This window comes from Palaemon carinicauda, chromosome 45 (assembly GCF_036898095.1).
Source record: "Palaemon carinicauda isolate YSFRI2023 chromosome 45, ASM3689809v2, whole genome shotgun sequence".
Taxonomy (NCBI): Eukaryota; Metazoa; Arthropoda; class Malacostraca; order Decapoda; family Palaemonidae; genus Palaemon; species Palaemon carinicauda.
In genome coordinates this window covers 35,415,511-35,438,983 of record NC_090769.1, presented here as the reverse complement: position 1 = coordinate 35,438,983, position 23,473 = coordinate 35,415,511, and the positions used below count along the sequence as shown (strand labels likewise).

Sequence of the window (23,473 nt, the reverse complement as noted above, 5' to 3'; positions counted from 1 at the left end):
ACTATCAAGACATTTCAGTGCAAACGTTTACGTCTTGACGAACGATTTGACCAAATTCTCGAGTGTAGACTTCGAGTAGATTTCTGTGGATGTCTTGAAATGTGCTAAAAGGCGTCCGCTTTGTTAATGTTGCTAATGCATGATTCGATACCATGGAATTGTAAATGGCACATTGCTGATTGAAAGTAAATGCTATGATTCTTTATGTTAATAGATAATGCATTTCTCAAGGAGATTCATGTTACGGATGGAATCTCCTTTGCTTTATAGCATTCATTGAACTTAGAGAGAGAGAGAGAGAGAGAGAGAGAGAGAGAGAGAGAGAGAGAGAGAGAGAGAGAGAGAGAGAGAGAGAGAGAGAGAGAGAGAGAGAAAAAAAAAATTCTAATCAATCAAGTCATGTATTTGTATCCCTATCAGATCTAAGCAGTTTCACACATTGAATTTAGGAACAAAAGATGAAAGGAGTTTGTCCATTGTGTCTCTTGATAGATTGATTATTCATTGAGGATATGTGTCGTTTTAAATGTGTAATTTTATCACAACCTCACAAATACCTTTTGTAATATTGTTTTTTTTTTTATCCTTAATTTTTTAGATGAATCATACACCGTTTCTAAAACTGTTACTGAACTGAATCCTCAAAACAATTGAGAGGCCTTTTTTCTATTTTCTGGACTTATGGCTGAAGTGTATTTATGGTAGCTTGAAATTATCAAAGTAATTGATGATATGAATAAAGTAGACTTTTTATCCCCTATGCCATTAAGGGTATTAAGTAAATGTCACTTAAAAAGTTAACCTTAAAAATGGCATTATTACATATCTAACCTTCAATTGATTTCATGAATTAGATCACGATATCCCTTCGCGTCCCATGTCATTAGTTTGGGTTTAAACTCTTGGGAACTTACTTATAACCATAAGCACCAAAGATTTATTTCATCCTCGCTTTTATGGGACCAATTCCGAGTGGGGATACCTTAACGAGGTGGTGAAAGGTTTTGTGTATCACAATGATCAGCAAAGCTGCACTAATCAGGAACACCCATACTTAGTTGGTTTGCTGTGTGATCAGACAAAGGTCTCGCCCACCATCACCAGTCCGCACTAGCCAGCGTGGTGATGAAAACTGGTCAGTAGCCAAACCCTTGACATGAATAAAGATATGTCGTCTGAGGCCTGTGTCCTGCTCTGGACTAGAAACGGCTGCATTTGTTGTTGTAGCAAAGACGAGGAAACAATAATTCCCTCTTCATACTTGGTTTTAATCATTTGTTTTGGGAAGCCGGTAAATAGTAATTGGCTATATATATGTTATGGTTTGTCTCGTTTAATATTTCATCTAACTTTCATTTCATAATTTATTATCCTTTACGATTGTTGGGGATTTTCTGTGGTGCATTCATGGAACGTGTAAGGAATGAGTGCTTGGTTTGGCGCTGCAGGTCATTTCAAAGAATCCTTTGAGATAGACAAACGTTTATCCTTTCCTGTGTATTAGGAAAAATTGAGAACGCCTTGGAATTTGGGAAAGCAGTGACGGTATACACATGAGATTTATAGCTCCACTAACATGGTCTTCCACTGTCTTTGGTTAACAAAATATAGTTAATATAACTTTTGAAATAAAGCCTATACTTTGGTACACTATTCCATCAAATCTCTCTTCTTTTTGTTTTGTTAAAGTTTTTATAGTTTATATAGGAAATAATTATTTTAATATTGTTACTGTTCTTAAAACATTTTATTTTTCCTAGTTTCTTTTCCTTACTGGGGTATTTTCCCTGTTGGAGCCCCTGGGCTGATAGAATCTTGCTTTTCCAACTAGGGTTGTAGCTTAGCAAGCAAGTAATAATAATAATAATAATAATAATAATAATAATAATAATAATAATAATAATAATAATAATAATAATAATAATAATGATGATGATGAAAGTTAAATGGTAGGAGAAAGTAACAAAGAAAGGGTAACAAAGGTGATTGTACCGAAGTCTAAAGAGAAGTATGTAGATCTTGGTTGTACTAATTATATTTGATGGCTTCACGGTGGTCGATCAACGGCAAGCAATTTGTGATGATTGCCAAGTCGTTCTCGAGTGAAAGGCGCGTGCTGCCGGTTGGCTTGTCTTAGAGATATCATTTTTAATACGAGTTAGGCATTGAAATTACTCGAGGCTGTTTGTGGAACTCAGATGGTTTCTTTGTATATATGTTTGTATTTGTTATATTATTTTACTGGATGGTCATATTTGATTGTATAAAAATATTGATATTGTGCGTGTGTATATAATTGGTTTCAAATGGTTATTTATTTATTTATTTGTTTATTTTTTTCCTTCGTTGGGCATAACTAATTATTGATTTTGTCAGGCTGTTGTAACATATAACTAAATACATTGTTTAACATCTATTTTAAATAACTTTTTAAATATTGTCCAAAATCATTTTACTTGCAGTTTCTTATGCTGCATTACTGATAGTCTCAACAATAATACAATATCGGGAATATGCAGTACATATCACTTGTATGTAATAACTAAGATGAGAATTCCAATTGAAAGGAATAGCCACTTTGTTGCACTATTTTGAAATTTATAAAGGTGAGGTTTCTTTTTAAGAGGAAACCTCTTCACCTGATACTGATGTAAGATTTTAGTTGTAAATCAACGAAAATGGAGTCTTCGTCTTTGATTCTTAAGTCAAGGCACACAAACTTATTTTTGACATTTTTTTTTATTTCTACCAGTCTTTCGTTCCTTGATCAACGTTAATTGTCTGTCGTGCAACTAAACAAAAACTATATTTTGCAGTCTACTGTGTAAGACAATTTCACATGATCATTAACTTTATTTATTCTTAATTATTCGAATGCCCCAATTATAATAACTTAGGGAATAGATATCTGTTCGAGACTCGAGGTGAGGATGGCAGGTTCATCCTTGCCAAGATTCTTGGACATGATGTGTCCTATGCGAAGGGCATTTTTAAATTTATTTCAGAAGCAGGTCCTCTGAAAACTATTTAACTTTTATAATGACACCTTAACTGTTATGGTTTTAATTGAATATTCTTTTACTTTTATATATATAATAAATGATATCGGCGTCAATGACCTTAGATGTCAGGATGCCAGAAAACTTTATATCAATCAATATACGAGTGCCACTCTTTAGAAAATCATAACCAACGGAGAAGTATTATTTCGTTAGACGGTTAGAGTCTTGATTTAAGATTTGGAAAACACAGCTGTGGACTGATTCACATGTCGGGTGGTAGACTATCTTCGGAGTAAATTTAGGAGTCCTGGTTTTATTGTAGAACGACTAATGATTTTAAGTTTTTTTTTTATCATCATGACGAGTTAGAGATTTATTTATTGCTGAAAGTCTGAAAGTGCCTTATATGCTTCTAATAATTATTGGCATGTAATCAGAGACCGAGTAATTGTCTGATCCTCTCATTTACATGCAAAGTTGTGATTATTTTCACTTAGATAATTTAGAGATAATACTCATCATATTCTAAGTGTAACTATTCTCTATTGATATTCGTTATTATATTCTAAGTGTTACTATTCTCTAATGATATTTATTACCGAATTTTTTTTTAATGGGCATCAATAATTCACGCTTGAGCTATGTTGTTTTAATTCTATTATCTGTTAACTACTACTTTTTTTAGATTTTCCATTACAGGATATGGCAATTACTTCGATTCTTATTAATTTTCCTTATTTTTTTCAGAAACGAGAGAAGGGTCGTATGCGTGTACATCATTTAAATAACGTTAGTAGAGCTTTAGCGATTCTAGAAGAAAACAATGTCAAGCTGGTCAACATATCGAACGAACATATTGTTGACGGGTCGGCCAAACTCACATTGGGTCTTGTCTGGGCCATTATCCTTCACTGGCAGGTAAGGAGAAAACTATCCCTTTCCTAATTCTCACTTATTATTTTATTTCTTAGTTGTTGTTAATATTGCTTTTTTAAATACAATAATTATGATGAAAGTAATTGCAATCTATAGAATTTAAAAAAATGGTTCTGTATTGTATGGTTTTCTTGCTCCTTTCGCTGTTAACCTACCATAGACAGGAATACATCTTCACCAATTAGTGAGAATGTTTTAATTACCCTTTTCCAGGTACAAGGAGTCCTAAAGGATGTGATGTCTGACCTACAACAAACGAATTTAGAAAAAACTCTTCTTGCCTGGTGCAGACAAACAACGAAGGTTAGTTATGGCTTCTGAATCAGTTTTACCATATTTGACAGCTTGGTAAAAATTGATGGATTAATTGTATTTTTATTACCTGCTTTAATTATATATATGTATATATATAATATATACTGTATTTATATTTATATATATATATATATATATATATATATATATATATATATATATATGTATATATATATATATATATATATATATGTGTATATATATATATATATATATATATGTATATATGTGTGTGTGTGTATGTGTGCGTGTGTGTATGTGTGCGTATGTGTATGTGTGTGTGTAATCATGTACAGTACAGTATGTATATAAATATGTGTATGTACATATGTCAAGATATAATTCACAGGACCAAGTGTTGTTTAAATAAAGATTTTACCACAGGGAACATGAAACTGTGTTTATGGTCATGAACCTGACTGAATTCTCCTCTATTAAGTCATTTGTTAATGTACTGAAACATGATAGAAGAAATCTATGTTATATATGAAAGGATGGAAACAAAATGCACACAGATATATAAAAAAGAAATAAGTCAGATCTAAGATGAGAAAGTAGACCCTCCAAGCATATTGTTATTAGATAATTATTAGTTAGATTTGTGTATAATTGTATCCTTGTAACGAAATGTAGTTATATCTTAAAATAAAGCCTATCCATTAGATATCAGAAAGTCCTATGGGGAGGCTACTGACTCTTCCCATAGTTAATCCTAAATCCCCAGAGAAATTGGAAGTGATTGTTCGGTCATTATTTAGAGAGAGAGAGAGAGAGAGAGAGAGAGAGAGAGAGAGAGAGAGAGAGAGAGAGAGAGAGAGAGAGAGAGAGAGAGAGAGAGAGAGAGAGAGAGTGTGTTAATCAGTCAAGTCATATAATTGTATCCCTATCAAATTAAGCATTTTCACACATCGAATTAAGGAACAAAAGAGAGAGAGATATTGTTGTATATTTCTGTAAGATATATGTAGTTCAAGATATGGCTAATATTGAAGATATATTTATGCAGTATAGCTAACACTGAAAATATATTTATGTATTACATTGCTGAATTTTAACAATTTTCTTTCCTAAATTTAGGGCTACCATGGAGTGGATGTTCAAAACTTCACTACATCTTGGACTGATGGGCTTGCATTCAATGCTCTTATTCACAGTCATCGACCCCACTTGTTCGATTGGACAGTTTTGGCCAGAAAGCATCCATATGCTCGTCTTGAAAATGCCTTCAGAGTTGCTCATGAACATTTAAGCATTGAAAGATTGTTAGACCCAGAAGGTGAGCATATTTACTGCCAATAATTGTATAACTGTGTGTCATACATTCATAGCAGTTCTCTCTCAGATTTTTCATGGATGTTAAATCCAAAGCACTATGGACAAGCCTCTTCCTTGCTAAACCAAATTCTGGTTGGATGTAGGAGATTGTGTATGAACTCAAATGAATAGTAGAAGAAAATTGTTATTTTTTTGGTAAGAAGCCATTTATTTTTGTAACATATGGTGTTCCCATGCATAATTATGTCTCATTAGACATCAGGCTGTACAAGTAAGTATATATTTAGGCTAGGCTTCCTAGCTGGAAACCTGCCTTGTTTTTATTTTAGCGTTGTTCTACTAAATTCACGTGTAAGCTGCGGTTATTATAAAGTACTGTACTGTACTGTAATTCAGCAAGACCAATAAGTATCTATAGACCTACCCAAAGGAATTGTTCTTATATGAGAGTTCAAATTGAAGCAAGGTTGGTGAAGACTAAACAGAGGAGATTGAAGGTATTGGACAGAAACAATTGTACAGAAGAGATGCAGCAAAGAAGCTTCAATATCTAGTGTTTTTAGCCTCATAGGCACACTATTTAGTAAATCCCTTTTTAGAATTAATATTAAATAAAGTGTTTCATCCATTACAAGTTTATCAGTGCATATGTAACTAAGATTGCTTTACTCATACAAACTATAGGTTAGGAAGTTTATTCTCTATATCTTGACTTTATTCCGATTTTTTCCTCAATCATTTCAAATAATTGAGGAAATGGTTATATAGGACCTTATACCTCTGGAGTGTTTCTTTCATATACCTTCATATGTATTACCTTGGCCTGCTTACTCCTTGAGTTTTAAAAATTGGTATATGAAACTTGATTACAGAACCCAGTATACTCAACCAGATAGACATCAGTTTGTCGTTTTATGGCTTACGGCAATGTTCTTGGTCAGGCATAACACATGACCTAAACACAACCCCACAGGTTCATGTGATATGTCTTATTACCTAATAATATCATGCCATAGAATTGCTCTCTACTTGTTGTACCTTCTTTATTAAGTTGATATTTGGATAAATATACCAATGGTTCTTCTTTAAATAAAAAACAATAATGATAATTTTCTAGTAAATTTTATAAACCCTAAATACAAGCTATTGTCTTTCTTCATGGTGTCTCCTCCCTACCTATCTTCCATTGATTATAGATGCTGTATGTGAATCCCGAGAAAGGTTTCATTTTGTTTAAGGAGAGATTGAAATGCAGAGTTTTCTTTCTATTTGTGAGGTATTCTTCATTGTAGCAAGATCCTATGTACTGTCTTTTATATATATATAGCTTCGACTATAAACCGATCTGCTATTCTAATTACAAGCTGTATTTTGTTAATATAAAATAAAGTTGGTTTAAAAATCACATTTTATATACAGAAATAGCTCCCTCTAATTAAGATTTTACCATATGTTTCAGGATTAACTAGTATTTGCTTTTGTTACCAGTGATTTAATCAGTTTTATATTTATTTTAGGAAATCTAAAAAAATAATTGTCAGTGCTTATGATTTCACAGGCATTAAAACTGATTACTTTATTCAAAATTATACATTATTAAGTATCTTTTAAAAGTTATTTGGAAACACATGTGGGAAAACATCAACATTTGTTTTTTTGGCAAGAAAACCTGTTGTAAATTGACCACCCTACAAAACATATGATTTTCATATCTGCCTTTTAGAAAGTAAACTGAATATTTCTATGAAATGATTAGAAGTTTGAGTATAGATTTTAGATTAGGAGTTTAAGTATAAATGTTACTTTTAAAACTAAAGTTATATCGCTTTGTTTCAGATGTCAATTCACAAGTACCTGATAAGAAGTCCATAATGATGTATGTGATGTGTCTCTTCCAAGTTCTTCCACATGCAACTTTCACCATGGAGAGCCTTGACCTCTCAGTGCAATCAGATTCTTCCTTCTCAGTAGAGGTAAATATTATCTTATAGATATGAAAGGACAAAAGCTGTAAAGTTGTTAATAGTCTCTCTCTCTCTCTCTCTCTCTCTCTCTCTCTCTCTCTCTCTCTCTCTCTCTCTCTCTCTCTCTCTCTCTCTCTCTCTATATATATATATATATATATATATATATATATGTACTGTATGTATATGCTATAAAAACATGAATATAATACACACACACACATATATATATATATATATATATATATATATATAAATATATATATATATATATTTTATATATATATATATATATATATATATATATATATATATATATATATATGTGTGTGTGTGTGTATATTGTATAAAGTAATATCCCACCCAATTTCTTCAATTTATTCGCAGCGATCCGACATAAGCCTTTTTTATTCATACAGTACCTGCAGTTACAAGTTTAGAGTTTTTTTATTGTCCTAAAATGGGGTAGCTTTGTCTTTCCACCTGTACAGATTAATGGATTGCTTAGTTAATTCACATTTTTTTCATTAGGATTATTGTTTTTATAGCCAGTTAGGTGCAGTGGCATAGGTGTTAGAGCCTGTTCCAAGGTGGGGGTATTGCATTAGCTGCCTGGATTTGAATTTTTGTTATTAAAGACTGTCAAAGCACATTGGTTTTTAAGAAGTAAAAGTTTCTGTTAATGCATAAATTTTGTAAATTTTTAGTTTGAAATGGCTCTTTTAATATTCATTTTCTGATTATATACTTTCAAGTAAGTATTTCTCTATTGTTATTGTTACTTATATAATTGTTTCAACAAGGCCACTAATTTCTAGACTCATAGTTGCTCAAGGAAGATACAATTTTTATATATTTAGGACATGTAATAGGGTAATAGGAGTTTGATGCTATATTGGTTACAGTTGCAGAACTAATTTTCCCTCTGCTATCCAGAATTTGAGCTAATCCCAGGAATTTTCAAAGAAGATAAAATATAGATAATTTCTTAAAACCTTGGAACCATTGTAAATACAGTAAAAATGCTTTTATGAAAAAATAACTTATTTACTTTACTACAACTGATCATGAAGTGACAAAATGCAGGGTTTATCCTGTGGCTTAAAAGCTTGATTGCCACCTAATACCTGTTTTCATTAAAAATTATATTGTATTGCATTTAGTTTATATGATGAACATATTAATATATATAACCACTATTATTTAATTTACCTTTCAACTATTTTTTTTTTTCATTTAGGTTAGTAGTGAAGATCTACCTGCAATTCCGAAAAAGAATAGGCCCTTATCAAATGTCAGTATAGGGCTTGGAGAGTACCAACATACTCTTGAAGAAGTTTTGACTTGGCTGTTAGGGGCTGAAGATAGACTAGCAGCTATGCCACCAATTGCTGAAACAACTGATGAAGTAAAGGATCAGTTTCATGATTTAGAGGTAAGTCCATTGTTTTTTGTTTTTTTTGCATATCAAATCTTCCCTTTCTGAGTATCTTCTGGTTGATGTTAGGTTGTAAATTATCTCTTTTTCATCTCAATTACTTTTTCTGTTTTCAAAGTGGTTTTTGCCCCGCTACTTTGATATCTTACTTTTCTAACTCTTCCTCATTCCTCATTACAAGCTCAATTTTATCAATTTTTATCAATTTTTGTAATTCATGGTATATTTCAAGCATTTTATGTGACATACCTCCCCAGCTCCAGTCATAAGATTATATTCCAAATGAAAGTGTGAGAATGATTCATAACATTCTATTGTGACACCTTTTCATACGTATGTTTTTCATCAGTGCCTAGTCTCTGCTGACAAAGTAATATTAAGCCTTACTTTGTTTACTAATTGGATACTTCTGTTTATCAGTAGTCCAGCAATTGTTTTTCCATTTCATTTAAACTGATGTTGCTCTTGTTCTTGTATCCCTCTCAATACTTACTTCACACTCGAGAGTTTCCTCAAGGCAGCTGAAATGTTTTAGATTTCCTAAGACCTTCCTTCCACTACAAGATGGTGCTGTATGTGTCTCCCTCTCTTCTTCTACCTTTACATTTTGGGCATCAAAACAATCTTGAATACCTTTTACATTTTCAATTCTGAACATCTCTTGTAACATTTTTGCAATTAACAGAATATTTACTTTACACCCACATCTAAATGTATGTTTTATTTTGCTTAATATCAAGTAACTTGATTTGTGTTTTGTTAACATTGATTTTTAGTTCTCTTCATTCTATTCCACATTTATCATTTAAATATATGCATAACTTTTTTGTACTTCATTATCAGTATATTATAGCTCCCAATGATTTTCTCATTGGCTCTCCTTTCTGGCCTATTGTATTATTGATACACTTGCCATTGTTTTCATTTGGATGATATGTTATTTTTCACTAGCTCAATAGTCTTTAGTACTTATCCAGCTCTCTGGCCAAATGTTGTCTCCAGAATTACAATAATATGGGAGCTGTACATATAATCTGTTCCTCTAAGTATGGTACTTTTCCTGTAGTTGTCTCATTATCAAGCCTTCTTTTGGTAATTTTTGTGCTGTGAAACCCTACTGACAATCATCAGTTTTGAACAAAGTATCTCTGCATTTTCTCCAGCACATTCTCCAGTATTTTCAGAGCATTCTCAAGCAATACTATTCTTCTGTAATTTCCCATGCATTGTATCTTATTTTCCTTTGTAAATCATTATTGTCCTTCACTATTATAACTCTATTGATCCTATACAATACTTCATTAGGCTTTTATATATTCTTTGGTCTGCTCATCAGTAACTGGTTCTCTAGCTTATATATAAAAATTGCTGAATATTCATGACTGTCTTGTGGATCTTCCACTTTAGATGTTTCCAAGGGTCTTCCCAACCTTTTAGATGTTATATTACCGTTGGTCCCTCTTATTACACCAACATTCTCCACAACCAAGTGGTGGAAAGATTCTGTTATGATCAATTTATTTTTTTCATTTTTTTCATATGCTATCTATCCATTCCTATTTGAAACTCAGCATTTATGGAATTCTTTTTGATATTTTGTAGTGATATGATTTTTTCTCTAGATAGTGGATAATTGATTGTATTTATATTACTGTATTATGTAATTATTTGGTTCTTTTTAAGGATTTAATGCTGGAGCTAACCTCTAAGCAAGGAGGTATTGGAGATGTTTTAGGAGAAGGGTCAAGACTGTTACGTGAAGGTGTGATGGAAGAGGAAGAGGAAGATGAGGTCCGAGTTCAGATGAAACTTCTAAATACTCGTTGGGAGGAACTTAGAGTCAAGGCAATGGATCGTCAATCCAAGTATGTACATTGTTTATTGTTTCGTATTTTATATGATAGTTTTGGATTATTTTACTGTTTTTTTTTAATATTTATAAAAACTATAATGTGACGTCTTGATTTTTCTACAGACTTCATGAGAAACTAATGGCACTGCAGCATAATCAGCTGGATAGCCTAAAGCGGTGGCTAACTGAAACTGAGGACCGCATTGCAAACATGAGTCAGGTACCGTATATAAATATAATGAAGTGCAATTTTGGTTTTTAAGTTTTAAGACAGCTTTAGATATCAAGTCTCTTGGTGAGCTGAAAAGTATAACTGCTACAGTACTGTAATATGAGGATTTGTTTTAATGAGATCTGGAAGACTACAAGATTGAATTTAGGTATAAATTTTATTGCTATATTATGATTTTTCTTATGCTCTCATGAAGATTTCCTTTGTGATTGTATATGGATGCTCAATTTGAGGGATAAAGATATTGCTTAAACATGTGTACTATTACACTGCTTGTGTTTTAACGTAAATTACTGATCTTGCAGGTTGGACCGACTTTAGAAGCTCTAGCAGAACAAATAACTGCTCATCAGAATCTTCAGGCAGACCTGGAAAAAGAACAGTCAAACATTAATTCTTTATCAAATATGGTTGTTGTAGTTGATGAATCCAGCTCTGATGCAGGTAAGTGTTTGTGTATCAAACAAATCATTGCACTATGTAGCTTTAACAATTGGTTTGAATTGAAGTCATACCACTAAACCACCTTTATGAGGGAAAAGATGATTACACTTTCTAGGTGGTAATATAGATCCTTCATTGTAGGGCTAGCAACACACTATCCCCTCTCTTGCTCCCTTATGTATAAATATTTGGCGGATATTGTATAATTGTCTCGTGTGCATCCCAGAATCTCAAATTAAAGTCCATTGAATATTTTGAAATGTTCATTGGGAACCCTAATTGGAAAAGCAGGATGCTGCAATCCAAGGGCTCCAACAGAGAAAGCAGCCTAGTGAGGAAATTGAATAAGGAAATAATTAACTATATATGAGAAATAATGAATAAGAAATATAAGGTATTTTAAGATCAGTAACAACATGGAAATAGATCTGTTTTATATAAACTATGAATAGAGACTTATGTCAATCTATTTAACCTTAAACTTTTGAAGTTCAACCTCTTCATTAGGAAGATGATTCCAGAATCTGGTGACCGCTGGATTAAAACTTCTAGAATGCTATTTATTATGGAGCTTTATGATGGAGAAGACAAGACTTAGAATTAACTGTATACAGTACCTAGTACTACAGTACTTACAGGATTATACTGTCTGGAAAGATTTGAATGTAAATAATGGTTAGAATTATGAAAAATCTTATGCGACATGCACAAAGAACTCACTGAATGATGGTGCCTGAAATTAAAATTCAGATCAGGAATAAGGAATTTAATAGACTACAAATTTATGTTTAACAAATTAAAATAAGAGTCAGGAGTTGAAGACCACATAGGAGAACAATAATAAAAACAATGTAGAATGGAAGAATTAAAACATTGCCTAAGGATCGATTGATCACTGAAGATCTTAAGACTTCATAAGCCATGTTTTGTGCAGTAAAAGATGAAAGAGACTGTATGTGCTTCTCAAAAGTAAACTTGCAATCAAGAATTACACCTAGAACTTTAAATGAGTTGCATATAGTTAAAGAGAGATTGTCAATGCAAAGATCTTGATGTTAAGTAGCCACTGCCCTTGGCCTTCTTACAATCATTCTTTGAGTTTGGTAGAGATCAACTTCTTGCCCTATGATTTGCATCATTCACAAATTTTAGCGAGATCTCTATTAAGGAATTAAGCAACAACTATTGGTTTACATTCAGGAGATGGAATTGATGTAAAAGTCACATCTTCTGCATGTCAATGAGCTATATGCATAGTTTTATGCATTAGTATATTCTCGTGTGTGTTTAAATTTTTTTTATTTTCATTTATTAATTTATTTGTTACGAAGGTACTGATTTTCCTCTGTGACTCTAGCACTGGGTCTTGTGTCCCATATTTCATACATTACTTCAACACATGTAACCAACTGCCAAAAGTGGTGCCAAGGAAAATTTTCCCCAACATCAATATGAAGTTCAGTGGACCTGGACATGCAGATATTATTTTAACATATTCTAAAGGTCTGACATTGTAGGTTACTAATGCCTGTCATAAATGTAGAAAAGGACATATTTACTACAAAATTCCTTTACTATATCCTCATTTCATTGAGCCATTGTGGGATCTCCTAGAACTTTATACCTTCTTGTTTCGAGAAGCGTTCAATCCTTTAGAAAAGGATATCATTCTAAACATATTTTACATGAGGTTTGAGTCGTAGCTGCTTATACTCTACTGTAGTACTTTTCTTTGTATGGCCATGTCACTTCAAAATGCTTCTTTTGGCCCTCAGTGTTTGCTGAGGGGTTAGTTGTGTACCATCCACCCTACTTTTCATTCTCTGTTTCCTTTCATTTTTATCCATCTTAACTGATCACTTCTCTTCTTTATGTACCTTTTCTCAGATAGATATTTTGAAATTATTCGTGGTTTGAATTTTTCTTCGACAGCCAACCACACCTTGTTTATCTTATTTGCCATTTCCCGTGTCAAGATACTTCATACCTTTCATCAGGTGCTGTCATACCATTAGGGAACCAAAATCTACTCTAGTGACCTCCTACCTAAGTAGCAGTCTTCATTAGCTATACAGTTTGTGGGTACACTACATTACTCTAAACCAAATCATAGAACTGTCTAAGGCTATAATCTGTGTCTATGAAGAATAAAATTTCTTTGAATATCTTTTTTAGTTTAGTGAGTTTAAGTAATGTGACTTCCAAAATTTACGTATGGATTTCGCAGAAAGTGAAAACTTGTTTCCTATTTTTCTTTTTGTTAGGTAGTAATAACTGAATTTGTATATAAGTCATTGCATTGTTTTATTATATAGTGTTATTGAAGTTCCTTTGCGAGTTAAAATAGTACAGTTTTCATATGAATTTTGCTATATATTTCATAAAAGTTAAGATCATTTGAGATTATAGAATACAGTATTTTATTAATGGAATTAAGCAGTGCATCTTATAATAATTATTTTTTTCCTTTCAGCTTATTCTTCTTTAGAAGATGAATTAAATGCATTGGGTGAAAGATGGGCACATATATGCAAGTGGACAGAATCCCGGTGGAGTATGCTTCAGGTGAATTAAGTTTAATCTCCTTTATAACTTACTGTATGCTATATGTCCAAGTCAGTTTCATGTTGATAAAGAAAATAAGTATTTAGATATTTCATCAAGAACAATTTGTATAAAGCTTTTTTTAATAAATTCCTAATTTAATTGTATTTTTTTTATGATTTTAATCAAATGCAGTATTCAAGGAAATATTTGTGTTCCTGAATTTTGAAATATTGTTTTCAGAATCTTTCGGTCTATTGGAAAGCTCTAGATCAAGGTATTGTTAAAATGCGACAATGGATGGATGAGAAGGAGAGTTTACTTCGACAAGTTGAAAGTAATCCGTCCACAGAACAAGAACACATACTACAACAAGCCAGTATGCTACAGGTAAGAAAGATGATAACTATAAAGACAGCAATTACTTTATCCTTATGTATATATACTGTATATACATTTGTGTTATTGAGTAGGGAAACTTCATGAAAGTTTCAAAACAGAACTTAATGGTTTTATTAAGGTACTTGGTAGTCACAAGATCTTTTAAATTCTATAATGATTTTCTTATAAAGATAATAGAAATAAAACATCTGAAAATAATTTGCTCTTTTTTTGGAACACAAGGAACATTTAAAAATTTATATGCATTAATTCAACTTATTTCACAGTATGAATATCTTTTGTAATATTAGGTTGGAGGAATTTTACCTTAAATCTTTCATCTTCCTGAACTTTTAATTAATTTTGATCACAGAGTCCTGATCATATTATTTGAATACTGTAGGTACTACAGGCAGAGCTGGAAGTACAACAGCGTTGTTTAGGACACCTTCAAGAACACAGTGCTAATGTTTCAAGTCATTTGCCTCCAGAATCTGACATACATGAGAAAATTTCTGTTGAGCTAGAAAATATTCAAGATCGGATGGATATTCTTGTCAGTATCATTGAAGCCCAAACTCAGAGAGTAAGTGTGATTAATGGAATTTAGATGTAAATGTTTTATGCTACAGCATTTGGTCAATTTTTCTGTAACCATTTACAGTATATGATAGTCCAGTATGTTAGTGAAATTCTGTTCCTTTTGATAAGGAATATCTAAAAAAGTATAGTTTGATTAGTGTAAGTTTTTTTTATTTTATTATATATTTCCAATCTTCTTATGGTATAGTACTCTACAATTTTTATAAAGTTTTTATAATTGAATTAGGTATACTGTATTTTAATAGTTTTTATAAAATTTCTCTATTTATATTTTATTTGTAGCTTGCAGCAAGTGGTATTGACATTTCAAAGGTAGTTATCCCAGGTAAAGACTCCACAGATATTGTAAGCTCCAGCACTACTACCATAACTAATGAAGGCGGTACAGTTGTCACCAAGATCATAACCACGAAGGTTGTTACAACAGAAACAGTAAGGAGTTTGACTTTTCATTCTTGTATTTTATATACTGTATAGTCATTATTTCTATATTTGAGAAAGCAGCATCCTAAATTTTCAATTGTGAAAGCCTTTTTATTATTGCTTATAGACTTAGTGAATATAAAAATAGATATTATTTTTGTTAAGTTACAAATTATTGTATTACTAGCACCTGTCATATTTCTTATGAATGGTCAAGTAAGTATTAATTTACCAAGAAAAAAATTATATTCTGTCAAAGGGTGAGAGATATCTTTCAAGTAGGCTTATATTCCTACAGTAATTTGTTGCCCTCTTTCTGTATAATGCCACATTCTGAATTGATGAGTCTATATCTAATTGGGTATTCTGTTGTTGTTTGAAGGTGACCCTTTTAAATTAGAGGGTATATGATTTCTAGAAAGCTAGAAGCTAGTGAATTAGCTAGAGTTGGATCATTGTAAGTGTAATGTACTGTAACATAATCGTACCTCTGGACATATAACAGGATATTATTCTGTGCATTAAGAAAAAAAAAGATGTTTCCAACAAATACAGACATAGTTGAAAAACTCAGAAGTAAAAGAGTTACCTGTTAGGGTTGTATCCTAATTCTGTTGCTGTCTGTTTGCATTTCTTGTAGTATGTGAAACAAGAAGGCAAGGTCAAGGAAAAACAGTAAAAGGAACATTCAAAGCACATGGAAATAGTGTGATAAGGGAAAATTCCAGAGTACAGTAGTACAAAGCTTGGTATGAACAAAATGTTAAAAATGTGAGGTTTGAAGAAAGATAGAATTCTAAAGCAAACATCATATTAAATGAGGAAATGTATACCCTACTTGAAGGAAATTTCTTACTTTGAAAGAGCAAGATTTTGGTAAATTTTAATTGGTTTTCTTTTCCATCTGAAGCTATTAGTTCTATTTAAAAAAAATTACCTAGCCACCTCAATTAACGTGTAAGTTAATTCGTTTAATTTATTGATGTGAAGGTGAAATTTACTTCTGTGATGGAATGTTTTTGTTTAAAATGTGCTGCACAGGGACTTTGATAAAAATTATTACTGTATGATAAATTTGTATACATAGACATCATTGTTTTGTTATCAAAAAGGCATTATTATATTTTCTTTTGTATATCATTGATAACAGGTTGAAGTTGAAGACAGTGGTGTGAAGCGTCAGAAACTTGAGGGAAGCTGCCAGGAGGACTTCTCTGTTGCATTACATCAGTTGGGTGGGTGGATGGACATGATAGAGAAGAAAACTAAACCCAAACCAATTGAAGAACTTTCTTTAGAACAGCTTATGCAATTGGTACAACAGTTAGAAAGTGAGGTGGGTAATGTATAATGAGCAGTTTTATATAATGTTATATATTATTTATATGAACCTCCCCTGGCTTTCATATTGCTTCCTTCTCAAAACAGGTTAAATGTCAACGTTTACCTTAAAATCTAAAAAAAATTCAATTTTCTTTCACTGTAATAACATTGCCCCTCTAGTGGAGTGTTGAGATTATGTGGTTGGTGGTGTATGGCAATAATAGGGCTTGGATAATTTATTTACCTTATTGCTTTTTCAGTTTTTTTTGTCATTTCTGGTTTCAATAGAGGTGTAGTTCTACTTACAAATCCAGATAATTTTCTTGTGTGGGTAATATGTATAGTAATGGGTAGTATTTTAGAATACAGTATTTCTTATCTTTTGACCCATTTGATGTATTAACAATCTGAGTCTCCAATGTAACCATAAGTGCTATCTCAATATGTTATTCAGCCTTCTAATGCAATTTTCAATTTCTTTCTAGTTTTATTCCTTTTTAGTTACGCTATGAAATGTTAACAAAAGTCGTGAGCCTGACAATGATTTTTTTCATGGCTGGAATCAGAGGAGTGTTAAAAGATTTCTTTGTATTTGGTATTAGTGTGGCCCACTTCATCTGATAATGAATAAAGGAATAAGTATTACCCCACCAAAAAGGGCTACCAGTAACATGAAACTAATTGAGGGCTAGTCATTAGATGTCTCTGAAGAAGGCAAGGCACCTTCCTAAAGCACCTTACTTCACCCCCTAACTCCACAACATAACAAAATATAAAGAAATTCAGAGATTATTTTACTAATCTAGAGTGTTCCCTGCTGCAATAAGGAGACCTAACAAACCACATGAGCTACAGCATACACAACTTGAACTTCTGTCAAGTAAGCGGAAGCAAAGGTTGAGTTACACCTCCATTGGCCTGCACTCATTACCTTTAGCAGGGAAAGATAAAGCTATAGGTCTAACTCTGAAAGCATTCATTCTAAAGTTGAGTTAAGGAAGAATAGACTTCTAATTTATAGTTAGCATCTATAATTAAATTCTTTCTGAGAAAGAATATCGCATTCTTTTACTTAGAGCTGTGAATTATCTTGAGTTCACTAAAGAGATTCTTTGCATTGACATAAGGGAATTAATCTATTTAATTACTCCGTACTTACTTTTTTACTTTACTTTAAGAGCTGTATTTCTGGTCCTATACAGCAGGGGAACCCTACTTTACAGGACCTCCACAGTCATTTTATCATATTCGAAAGCATTCAACATTTCATACTGCATATTGCTCGTTTATTGTTGAATCATCTATATCAAAGCACTCACAGAACAAGCAAGTCTTCAATTTCCTCTTTAAAGCCATATCTTCAATTTTTCGGATAATAATAATAGTCTTGGGTAGTGCACTAGCCTCAGTACCATTGTCTTCCTCTGTCTTGGGTTAGAGATCTCTTGTTTGAGGGTACAATTGAGCACACTCTTCCATCTTGTTTCTTTTCTTCTTGTTATTTTGAAGTTTTTATCCTCTTGTTATTTTTAAGATTTTATCATTTATTTGGGAAAGGTTTATTTGAATGTTATTATTGTTCTTGAACTTTTCTTGTCGTTTTACCTTACTTTCTTTCCTCACTGGGCTATTTTCCCCGTTGGAGCCCTTGGGCTTATAGCATGCTGCTGTTCCAACTAGGGTTGTAGTTACAACAACAACAACAACCATAACAACAACAACTTCCTGTGGTAGAAGCTTTTACATTCACATCCTATCCACCTTTTCAAGTCTCAGATCCACATTAGGGGCAATCAGCCATGGTATATTTCTACTTTTCACTTTAGTCTCTCCATGAAGTTAACTAGTAGTTTTCAAATATTTCACAAATGAGAAATATAAGCTAAAACACAGCTCAGGCGGAGAATTCAACAGAACTCCGCGAAACACTTCTTCACTTGACGACGTCTATTAGACCAAAACATATTCCTGAGTACGTGTACTTCCTTCCACTCTATATTTAGGGAAAGAATGGAAAAATATGTAGAGAGACTTTTGATTAAAGTATTTCTTGGCATTGAAAATTGGTTATCAAGGAACAACATAGTTTTAATAATAAAAGTTATTATTGCAATACATCTGATGTTCATAGTGCTTCTCTCTTGAAGCCTGGTTTAATACCAAAATTTACCATTAAACTAAAAATTCTCCTTTTTTCCCTTTCAATAGGCATAAGTCTGTAGTACAAAATTCAGACAATCTGGCAGTTGATAATGATAACCTCACCTTGGATACTCCACAGATCCTTTGTATTTTAATCCATGAAGTCAAAACTAAATGTGTATCCTCTTGACATCATTAGTCAATGAGGAGGAAGGTGGCCATGTACATGAACATCAGGTGGGTAGAGAAATAATCGAATATTTCTGTGAACCTCCCTTGATGTTCATGTTTGATTTGGGATATCCCTACTCATTGTATGTATCCTGAAATGTACACAATTTACTTCAACAAGCAAAGCATATCTTGTGGGAGTCAAACTTAGACATATGGGTCTTATTACAGACAACATAAAGTATTGTTTCAGAAAACATACTTTCGATATTAAACTAAAAACTTAATAGAATCAGACTACCACCAAAAGCCTGATAAAAAGTACAAAACAATAGGTACTGAGTGCTGTCATTTTGGCAAAAAAAATTAGGAGACATTTTCGTAGATGAAGGCTATTATACAGAAAAAATATTCATGGTTGACAAGTTGGGTGTTTTTAAGTATTGCTGAAGCAAATATCCATGATGTATAAAAGAAACCCATGACCATGGCTTCAAGGTTTATATGAATTGGTTGGTACTGGATTTAATTTTATGAAATGTTTGTTATATGGTAATATGGTATTTTAATTTTTATGGTTGAAAAAAAATTCATTTATTGCAGATGGAGACTCAAAAAGAGGAATATTACAAGGTGGTCAGCCTTGGACAGTCTGCAATATCAGAAACATCAACAATAGGAGAATCCTCCCAAGAAAGTGAAAAACAGGTTGTAGGAATTACTACACGTTGGGAGGCCCTTGTTGAGATGTTAGTAGAAATTAGGTAAGTCAAAAAATAAAAACTCGGCATTTAGGATTCTCATTATTATTTCATGTTATAGCCTTTGCAGTGTTCCTTTTTTAGTGGTGTTATGAGAATCATTTCCTTTTATAAATTCTTTATTGATGAAGATAATTTTTTTTTCAGAATGCGAGTAACTTACATAACCCATAAAAATAAGATCTCAACAGACTTGAGTAATTTGGAAGTCCAATACCAAGAATTCCTTAGTTGGTGTGATGATGTGGGAAATATAAATGAAAAGGAACCAAATGAAATAAAACTGCAGTTGGAAGAGTGCCAGGTAAGTAACAGTATTTTGTTGAGAGGAACGTACAAACCAGGGTTTCAAGCTTTTACTTGGTTTCATGTGCATACAGTATATTTTTATCAGTATGGGTAACTTCAGGAAAGACAAAAATATGATTTAGGTTTTTGTCAAGTTCATATTTCAATTGCTAAATCAAGGCTGATTCCCTAGCTCATCAGTCTTCCTTATCATAACCAGTTTGTTGATTTTACAAACACAAATTGTTGCACTTGCCTCTACCTTGTGTGTGCTACCTTGGATTTCTTTGATCTTTAAACCCTTAAACTCATAGGAGGGCATAAATGAACTTTGAGAAAGCAAAATCCTAAATGAAAACATATGATAAACAGGAAATTGGTTTGGAAACATAAAAACTGGGGAGAGTAGAGGAAACTCATTCATAAAAAGATAATATGGGTTGAAGGAGTTTATGATGGGTCATAACCTGAAGATATTATTTCAGTACTAGAAAATGCCACGTCATTGAAAGGAACTGAAATCTAAAACTTATTTGTCAGATTTACCTGCTTAAATTGATATATGTCTATAACATCTGTCTGGATTGATTTTCATAAATAAATGGAGCCAGTAGTTATGCTTCAATTTAGTATGGATAATTTCATCAACATTGTATGCAGCACTATAAATATATTTTCCACTACTTTCTTTCATTGCTGTTAACTTTTTAAAATAATATATGTTCTTAAGTTTTTTTTACATAGAGGCATTGTAAAATAGAAATGTCAATGGTATGACTTATGGATTTAATTTTTCCTATTATTGTAAATAAACGTGGGGTACAGTTTTCTGTGGAAACATTTATAATTGGCTTCTTATAATGATTGCTACTCTTGCATGTTCATGTTAGATTACATGCAAATTTATACTATATATATACATATATATATATATATATATATATATATATATATATATATTATATATATATATATATATATATATATATAGTTTTCTGTGGAAACATTTATAATTGGCTTCTTATAATGATTGCTACTCTTGCATGTTCATGTTAGATTACATGCAAATTTATACTATATATATATATATATATATATATATATATATATATATATATATATATATATATGTATATATATATATATATATATATATATGTATATGTATATATATATTATATATATATAATATATATATATGTATATATATATACAGTATATATAGATAGATAGATAGATAGCTACATACATACATACATACATACATACATACATACAATGTAGTAGTGTCATGTCCTAGTGCCTGTCCATGTGTCCCAAATGCCATATATCAAAGCAAATCATGTAGGAATTACACCGTTAAATTGCCATGTAAGGGGCTTCATCAAAAGTACAATTACTAGGCTTTTCGTTTTATTTTTATCTGTTATCCTTTTAGTTGATTTATAGTTAAATCATTTCTTTTTGCCAGAGTAAACTCGGGGCCATGAAAAGCCAGGAAGAAGAAATTAGGGCCCTAATGACAACAGCAGAATCTCTGGAAGTGAAGTGGACCCAGGAAACTCAAATAATAATTGAGCAAATAAAGATTTTCCTAACAAAATGGGAGGTTCTTGTACAAAGGTATTTCAAAATATAATCTTTAGTTTTTCTTGTTTTTTTTTTTTATATAGCTTGAATTGTTTGAGGTTCATGTTTTTATTGAAATAGAAATCTCCCCTGATGTTCATAATGCTGACTCCCACACACTGCTGGAGGTAAGGTACCAGTGAAGGAAAAGGAAAGAGAGAGGATGAATTCAATTAAAAGAAATGTACCAAGATTAAGATTTACTAACCTGGTCTAGGTTACTTTTAAGAACCCATTTCAAAATACATTTGAAATACAGGACTACAGAATGTTTGCCTAAAACTATTTAAAATACCGGCCTGTAACTTGTCTCTAAAAGATAGTTCTTGATCTAAATGATACTTTTGAATGGTACCAAATTGATTTTTAAATGAATACCCTATATTCTTACAGATAAGAGAATTATAAATTAACTGAACTCAATGTTAATTAGACTACGGCTCTGCAACCACAATGAGACCTAGAGTCTAATAATCTTCATAAGCAAACCAAAGTTATTTAGGATAATGTTTAGCAAAAACCGACTTGGATGATAATGAGCTGCTGCTAACACTCTTTCTAAAAAAAGGATTCTACAAAATTTAAGGGAAGTAGTTACACTACAATGTACAGTACCTTTACTTTCAAGCCTTTTATTAGGTTTGGATCTCATTTTCTGTGAGCTACTACAGTACTTGGGACCTGGGGAGGGATGGTCCTTGTTCTTAGGTCACTTGCGCACGCACCTCCTGCTAACCTCAGGAGGGCATTGTTGGAGTCTTTCCATCAAGACACTCTCTTCTCTCCATCTGCAAGATAGTAGGAGAGTTTCAGGCTATTTATGCTGAAAGTTGAGTGATGGGGGTTCTGTCACCTTCGTTGTCTCACAGACTTTTTGACGAAGACTCAATACCAGTCTGTCTCGAGCACCACTTTGGGATGTTCTTGATGTTATCTCTCTGTGAGAGTCGATTTGAAGATGCCTGATGTCAAGGGATGGCCTTACAGTGCTACATAGGGAGGATTTGATACCTCATGCACGAGTGTCGCAGCTTATCTCTAGCAGGAACAAAAAGGTGGTGTCCAGACACTTTTCCTTTTGGCTTGGTGAGGCTGCTTGCCTGTCCATGAGACTTTGGTTATTGCGGACCTCTGCCATCTCAAGGAAGAACTCACAAGCCTAGCCTTGTCAGCAGCCTTCTAGTTTACCAGTTGACATACTTGGTGCTAAATGTCGGGTCTGAAGGTTTTGGACTACAATTGCCCTTCTGTACCTTAGGAACATTGCTTACAGATCCTCGAACCTCTATCCTTGAGTCCTAATGTTGTTGCTCAGTAGTTGTATACCACTCCCAAATCCCCCACTGGAATAATATGCATCTCATCTAAGTGCCTTGAAAGACCGTGGAGGTAGGAGCAGTAGGGGATTCAGCGTCATGAAGCTTCATCTGTGGTGGATAATGTGGGAGGGTGGGCTGTGGCACCCCTAGCAGTACCAGCCAAACTCGGTTGAGTCCCTTGTCAGGCTGGGAGGAACGTAGAGAGGAGAGGTCCCCTTTTCTGTTTCATTTGTTTGATGTCGGCTACCCCTCAAAATTGGGGGAAGTGCCTTGGTATATGGATGATGTATGACCCATTTTTGGCTGCATTGTGTGTAGATAGTGCTAAGCTTATGAGCAGTGTGTGCGAACAGGGCTCAAAGAATACTTTACTCTGCGTACCACTGAAATATCATGTCTTGCTACAACACATTGCACACTTTGCGAGGCCA

General features: G+C 32.7%; 1 protein-coding gene across 1 annotated transcript in view; it reads left to right on the top strand.

Annotated features, from left to right (window-relative positions):
- LOC137634906 (microtubule-actin cross-linking factor 1-like) overlaps nt 1–23,473 on the top strand; it is a 1,614,628-nt gene that overhangs the window by 100,573 nt on the left and 1,490,582 nt on the right. Inside the window, exons 3-18 of the mRNA XM_068367453.1 lie at nt 3,750–3,920; nt 4,152–4,241; nt 5,331–5,529; nt 7,365–7,501; nt 8,733–8,927; nt 10,614–10,795; nt 10,906–11,002; nt 11,320–11,458; nt 13,932–14,023; nt 14,246–14,392; nt 14,787–14,969; nt 15,269–15,418; nt 16,560–16,745; nt 19,649–19,809; nt 19,954–20,110; nt 21,566–21,717. Of these exons, the coding sequence (XP_068223554.1) occupies nt 3,750–3,920; nt 4,152–4,241; nt 5,331–5,529; nt 7,365–7,501; nt 8,733–8,927; nt 10,614–10,795; nt 10,906–11,002; nt 11,320–11,458; nt 13,932–14,023; nt 14,246–14,392; nt 14,787–14,969; nt 15,269–15,418; nt 16,560–16,745; nt 19,649–19,809; nt 19,954–20,110; nt 21,566–21,717 (2,438 nt within the window). The remainder of the gene's footprint in view (nt 1–3,749; nt 3,921–4,151; nt 4,242–5,330; nt 5,530–7,364; nt 7,502–8,732; nt 8,928–10,613; nt 10,796–10,905; nt 11,003–11,319; nt 11,459–13,931; nt 14,024–14,245; nt 14,393–14,786; nt 14,970–15,268; nt 15,419–16,559; nt 16,746–19,648; nt 19,810–19,953; nt 20,111–21,565; nt 21,718–23,473) is intronic.